This window comes from Bombyx mori, chromosome 12, assembly GCF_030269925.1.
Source record: "Bombyx mori chromosome 12, ASM3026992v2".
In the NCBI taxonomy this organism is placed as follows: domain Eukaryota; kingdom Metazoa; phylum Arthropoda; class Insecta; order Lepidoptera; family Bombycidae; genus Bombyx; species Bombyx mori.
In genome coordinates, this window is record NC_085118.1 from 16,491,131 (window position 1) to 16,498,619 (window position 7,489).

General features: G+C 31.9%; 1 protein-coding gene across 2 annotated transcripts; it reads right to left on the reverse strand.

The window, feature by feature from the left end:
* LOC101740581 (ELAV-like protein 1) lies at positions 1 to 5,853 on the reverse strand. Of its 2 annotated transcripts, XM_012689126.4 has the most exons (2): positions 4,687 to 5,811; positions 1 to 4,605 (listed from the first exon to the last, which is right to left on the reverse strand). In XM_012689126.4, the coding sequence occupies exons 1-2, from the start codon at positions 5,417 to 5,419 to the stop codon at positions 4,343 to 4,345; spliced, it is 996 nt and encodes a 331-aa protein (XP_012544580.2). In that variant the 5' UTR covers positions 5,420 to 5,811; the 3' UTR covers positions 1 to 4,342. The 2 variants fall into 2 exon arrangements, with proteins under 2 accessions (XP_012544580.2, XP_021202662.2); XM_021346987.3 differs by having other exon boundaries at positions 1 to 5,853.
* Between the last annotated feature and the right edge of the window lie 1,636 nt (positions 5,854 to 7,489).

Below are 7,489 nucleotides of genomic sequence, written 5' to 3' on the forward strand. Positions count from 1 at the left end.
TTGTTTTATACGTATTATTGCTAAGGTCAATATTTAATTCCTATATAATTATTCCCTACGTCAGATTACATTCGTTGACATTTCAAAAGTTTTAATTGTATAAGCATAAACGCTCGTCTTCATACATGGCGATTTGTACTCTGTCTTATAAATCTACCTATATCCTAGGCCAAAACCTTACCCATACCTGCCCAAAAATAACAAATTAATTAGTACAAAACAAAAGAAAAAAATCAGATAAATAAACGCTACATTAAAAAAAAAAAATGTTAGTAGAGGTATGTACTTTTGTTTAAATTGAATTTCTTTTGAAACAAATTTTTATTTGTATCACTAAATGCCGAAATTTTAGAACGCAAAAAATGGCGAGCTGAAATAACACTTGAAAATACAAAAAAAAAAAATTGTACGGGCCAGGTGTGTACATATAGATTTTGTAATCGGTGGAAAGCAAGCATACATTTAACTATAAACTCACATACACATAGGACGACACAAAACTGACTAAACAATGTGATGACATATACAAATAGGCTGATAATCTTGTGCGAAATTAGAACTTCATATGAAAATCCATACTTATAAGAATTATCTTGTATTCTTTCTAGAGATAACTATATCTTCTAGGGCAGGTCAAGTATTTGTTAAAAAATCTTAGATTGAATCAAATTTATCATAATTATTGTTCAATCTTATTGCAAGTGGCCTATAAGCCCCGATTTGCCGTTTATGTGAGAAAATTTAATTCAAATTTCATATTTTTGTAACTGCCCATATAAAATTGATGCACTTGAACTTGGCGGCAGGGTACTTGAAATACGTGAAGCAATCAAATTTGAAGGGCGTATTCGCCTCATTTATAATCAATATTAAAATTTGATTGCAATGCTTTGTAGTAGGAGCTTTTGCATTTATACTCCTCATATGTTGGATAAGTTAAAAATAGAATAAAAACTATTTTTTGGTACGGAAGCTTCTTGTCCAAAGGCAAAATTACGTAGGGCGTTGCTTTTTACTAATATTTCACAGGCTTGTTCGAACATACTGTAACAGGAAACTTATACAAATAAGTCTAGAAACTTACTTAAAATATCAGCATTTCAAACAGTAACATATAGAGGTATATTTCTACCATTGACTAGTTTCATACACACCATAATTTTTTTATTTGTATTAAGTTAATTACTAAAAATCCGTTTCTATTATTATTATTATTATTTTTAATGAAAAATTCTCAATAAGATTTGGATTTCTTAAGGAAAAAAAATACATATTAATTACAAGAATATGGCAGATTTTTATGGCTTTAGTATAATTTTTTATTTGATAAATAGAATCGCCGCCTTCGAGTCTCCGGCAATAGGAGTTTAAATCGACTGATCATTTAATTAAGTAGGTACTTGATATTTACCTGTTGAAACTACAAGATTAATTCTGTCCACCTGGGCCATAAAGCCTCTGCCAAACTCTTGTAAATACCTTTTTGAATACAGTATTGAAAGCAACGTGTGCTTCGGGTATTACAATAAATACTATTAAACCAAACACCACACAAACATAAATTAATATCTAAACTACGGTTTTTTTTATAAATTAAAGAACACAGTTTTTCACTATTATTTTATACTTAGCCATTAAACATAAGTACTTAAAACAAATATGTTGCGCAATTTTTTTAATGACTAGTTCCGCATAGTTTAAGTACTTCTCTATTATTTTTATATTTAAAAATAAATAATTCGTAATGCAACATTTTAAGCTTATAGAAGAAAAATAAATAGAATATAAGTAACTTATTTTCGAAATGCATCGTTTATTAACAGTTTCATGAGAATATATCTCGCCTCATTTAGTCAATTATGATATGCATTTAACTATTAATAATTTAACTATGCATTACATAAATTACTATTTATGAATAACAAACTAAAAGAATATTTGGAACTAGTGTTTCACTTTTTTTTTTTGTAACAAAATTAATCTGATTTTTTCTTTCACCTTTCTTATTGGCTTAGTCTAGGATGAACATCGACAATTCCCTCAGCCATTAAATATGCTGCTAGGCTGCTGGTATGAACCGGCGAGCATTTTCTTTGTTACAATAAAAAAATGGCGAAAAGACGTACTGGCATTAATGATTTCTAAACAAATAAATAATATTTTAATACTACTTACATATGCTACTATGAATATGTTAAATACAAACATCAAAATGAACAAACCCAATGGTTTCTAGAAATTATATGGAAACATACTTTTTTTTTTCAAATTTTATTTAAATTTACTTATATCATAATAATAAATAGTGATTATACAATGAAATTAATAATTAGAGAGACAATATCATAATGTGGTGAAAGTCAAATTAATTTTATTAGCGAGTTAAGATACTTACGTATTAGATTCACATTAGACAATGTAAGATGATATTTATGAGAAAATTACAAATGAGGTATAAATGTTTAATATTTATCCAATATTTGAAGTGAGTATTCTTTATAAATATTGCAATGTTAGTACACAAGTGAATTGTACTTACTGGTCATGCTGGCATAAAAACAAGATAATCTTTGCATAGTCTCAAACTCACATGTCAGGCTTGATTCGACTTGATTTTTCCTTAAATTATTCTTCTCCTTGTCCATTGTGAATCTTCCTATTTAATTAATGAGAAAATTACCTCCAAACACAACATACTCCTACATTCTTTAAATTATTGATTTGACTTTCACATATAAATACATTTAAATTTTAAATAATTTATGTGCCCAAATCTGATGCATTAAAAGATGTATGTCACAATTAAAATGTTGATCAATAATATACAATATTTGATGTTATGTCATGGTGCCACACATATGTCAGATTAAAGTATTTTAAGTGGGAACCATTATAAAAGTCACCCGTAGATTTTACTTTTCTTGAATAAAAATGATGATTTAATGAACATTTTTCTATGCTAGTGTGCTAGCAGGAGCTATACAGGAGCATCAAATTATATTATTGCTTTGATAATGTCTTCTAAGCCCGGAACAGCCCACATAATATTTTTGCTTTAAACTTTAATTGGAACTCCAAAAACTATTTGTCTTATTTTGATATTTTATTAACATTATAACAGCCACTTTCCGTCTTACTCACCAGTGGCTAAAATAAGCCTATTTTAGTTTTAATTTGATGCTCGTGTAAAAAAACTAGTTCTTAATATCTAGTATTTAAATATTTTTTGTGCATTATCATTTCTTTCAACCAGTAACTATTTTAAATTTATCTTTTTAATGTATGGGGCTTTGCTTATCATATGGTAAAATACTTATGGAAGAATTTATGGTGTTCTTATAAGTCACTTAGTGCATAGTTTTCTTTTATTAAATCAGTCAGTTTTATTGCTGATGTCTTTGGTTATCTCCTAAGTACAACTAAGTATCATATTTACGCTTAGTGTTTTTATAGCATCAAAAAATCATGTCACCAATGAACCAATAAACTTATTGTTGTAACCCAAATACACTTTTGGTTATAACCCAAAAAATAATTACATATTTTAATCTGGATCTGAATTGCACTGGGAATATATTTTTACTTTAAGTAAAAAAATCTTTTATATTGCACTGTTGATAAGCTATCATAATAATATGATATTAAATATAATTATATTATTGCATTAAGATTTGTTTCATTATTTCTTTTGTAGAATATATTACTATGTTGTCTATTACTTATACTATTTTGAGTATATTGCTCAGTTTTATATTGATTTGAATATTTTTAGGCTTATTACAACCATTTTTACTTTAGTACTTTATATTACATACTCAGCTATGTTTTAGGCTATTAAATTAGTTAAGTTTGTGATAAGTCTAGTAAAGTTCAAGATTAACAATCATAAATTTCGAGTATTCTACAGCTTATTTGTAAATGATTAAAAACCATTTGTATGTCTTATGAATTGGAGAACCATTCACTTTCTATATCAGATCATTTTGTTACTAATTTATGCAATTTTAAATGTGAAATTGTAATAAAATCTCATAGATTTTTTACTATTCATAATACGAAAGTTATTAAATGGAATCTTCTTATTGCTATATGTAACTCATTTATACAAATCATTGTTGGGTAATGTTTGTCAAAATTATGAAGTAAAATAAATATTGGATTAATATTATGATTACACGCATCATATTTTGTACTTCTGATGAACTTTACATGTCATGATTCGCATCATACAGTGTCAAAATGTTTTCCTACTCAGTACTATTATAATTTGATGTCAAACCATGACGATGTTGATCAACATTTTTGTATTAGCTACAATTTATTGACTAGACTCTCAAAGTCTTTAAGATTTACTCTTGTTGGTCTTGAAGCTGACCTGAAGGACCTGACCGTTCAGTGAATAGCCATTCAGGGATTGAATGGCAACAACAGCCTCATCATAATTGGTCATAGTAACAAAACCATAACCTTTGCACTTGTTTGTAGAGGGATCTCTAATTATTTTCACACTCTGGACGGCACCAAATGGCCCAAAAAGTTGCCACAGAACACTCTCCTCAGTGTCAGCCCCGATGTTGTACACGAAGATACACCAGCCTGATCCACCTAAAGCATTACCTTGAATGAGCGGATCGGAAAGAGGAGAAAATCTTTGGAGACCTTTGTTGATAGCTAGCAGTGCTTTACCTGCAGGGGTTATGATGCGCCGTGTTGAAGTTGGAGCCAGGTATGCAGTAAGGGGTGCCAAAACCTTATTCTGATTGCTTGGGTTGTTTGCACACTTGACAGTCATTGGGGTTGTTCCACCAGGTGGAATAGTGCCATTCAACTCACGTATAGCTGCTTCTGCTTCACACCTTTGATCGTACCGGATGAAGGCGACTCCTCTTGATGGACCTTGGATAGAGTGATCTTCTGGAGCTACCTGCATCAGCTGACCGACATTCATGTTCTCATGGAGAATGCGCGAGCTGATAATGGTACCGTAGGGGCCGAAGAGTTTCTCCAATTCTTGCTGAGTCATGTGTTTCGGGAGTCCGGAGACGTAGAGGTTGGCACCTTTAATCGCATCAGAGCTTGGACGTGCGTATGAAACTTTGATGATCTTGTTCTGCAGTCTGAGACCATTGAGTGTATTCACCGCCTTTTCCGCATCCTCAGCTCGGTGATAGTTGACGAAAGCGTATCCAAGACTCTGACCGTTGAGAATATGATCCGGAAACACGGTCACCTTGTCCCTTATTAACTTGCAGCTTTCTACTTCGCCGACACTCGAAAATAATGATCGAATTTCCTCCTGGGTCATCGTTTGCGGCAGATAATTGATTATCAAATTCGTCTTAGACTCATTCTTGCACGGCTGCAACTTACTTCCATTTTGCGTGGGCTGGTTTAGAGAGTCGAGCGGATTTGCCATCATTTTGACTCGATTTGTTTACAGAAAATTAGATAAAATGTCACTGGTTATGTGACTCTTTACTCAAAACGGGTAGTTTCGGAACTAAATCATGTATTCGTTGTTAGATATAAGAAGAATTCGGGCTGGTGTGAGCATATGCCATGCATGGGAAGAAAATCAATAAGATGCTGTTCACTTTCGTACTTATCCTGATTTCGGCAGAGCGGCACCGGAATTGTTGAATCAAAATATAATCAGAAACACAAATTAACTCTAGTTTATTAGATCTTAGAGAATACGAAAGCAAAGTGAAAAGGAAATCAACCAAAAATCTATGCGACTTGCGACCTATTCTCGTAAATTCATTTCTTTCACTTCACTTTCTTTTTAGAATGTTGCCAGTAAAAGAGCTCATGTTGGAATCAAGAGAATATTTCGGGAAAAAAACGTAGACTGTTTTTTTCTACTTTCACTTTAATGTTAGTGAAGCACTTTACTGTCTTATAAATAGTAAGTAATGGAAGTCAAATTTCACTTGGTTGGTTGAGCCTCAAATTAGAATTTGCTGTACTGTAGGAATCAGACACTGTATTAAATATATATATACAACACATAAGCATTTGCCCGTTGTGGGACTCGAAACCGCGACCTTCCGTCGAATAGCCAGGGGATCGAGTTGCACTGCCATCTTAATCAACTAATCTAATTACATCAGTAAGTGGTTACCGTCGCTCATTGACGTCACTAATGCCAGGGGTAGAGCCAAGCAGTTGCCTACCGCTTAATACTTTCCACAAGCCTCGTTTGAAGAAGAACATGTCATAGCGCTCGGGTAAAACCGTGGATCATTCCAAAGCCGGATAGTACGTGACAAAAATGATTTCTGGAAACGCACTGTGGTGAACGCAGCGGCACCTGGTAGTATGGATGTACTCTACTCCGGTGGGGGGCGGTGCGATAGTCAAAACAAGATGATGGTGTCAACTCAAATAATTCCTCAGAGGACTCCCAGAGTACTCTCGTAGGAACATACGGTACAAAATACAAAGGGAACTGAAGTCCCTCTGCAGACCCAGAGGTTCCAAAAGATTCGTGAAAATGGGATTATCGTCAATTCGAACGGCTCTCTTATGTACATACATTATTAGACATTAAGATGAGAATACATTCGGAAAATGAAATCACGATATTAAGACCAATAGATGTTGGAAACTATTAGTGGCATCGCAGCGGCTCAAGAAAGCTGTTGTCCAAAATCATAATATTAATCTTTATTTCTTCGCTGGAAGTCTGCTACTATGTATTCTCTAAATTATAATTGAATGCCTACTTGCATGAAATAAACCAGAACAAAAGTTACATGAGCTGCTTTACTCCACTTAATATATTTTATTAACTATTTCCAAGATAATTTACCTGTAATGAACAATTTAGTTTGTTCAAAAATTACAAATGGCTATCATTTATTTTGCAAAAAATAAATTGTGAAATAAAACTTGACATGGAGTCTTTTTTTTTAATTTTATGGGATAAGAACTCAGTGTCTTGAAAAGTGTACTTTTGATTCTTAAAATTCAAGATTCAAATTATGATATTTGGGCGTTCTTAGTTTTCAGAACTTTGCCTGAAGTGCAAACTTTGACTGTATTCCTTGCAACATTAAAATAGAACAACCAACATTACACAAAAACTTGATTTTGCCAACTTAACCAATCAATAATCAACCAGTTTACGAAGAGTGATTTTCACATGAAGTGTTTAATTTATGAATGAAATTTGAATGATAATCACATTTTAAAATTTAGTAGTCAAACAAAAGAAAGCATTTACTGTATGGAATGTAATGTCTTTAAAAATCTAAAATAATAATTTATGTTAGTTACAGTGACATCTATTGAAATAATATCAGTAACTATACTTACATTATACTTGGTGCGACATTTGGGCGCGTAATTCAAAGCTTTGCAAAAGTCATATATTTTGTCAAATTTCATATATTTTTTCTCTTCTATAAGTCCAACAGTTAATTCTTTATTTAAAAGCATTAGTATTCTCAATTTAAAAAAAAACAGTTGCATTTTCTTCTCTGTT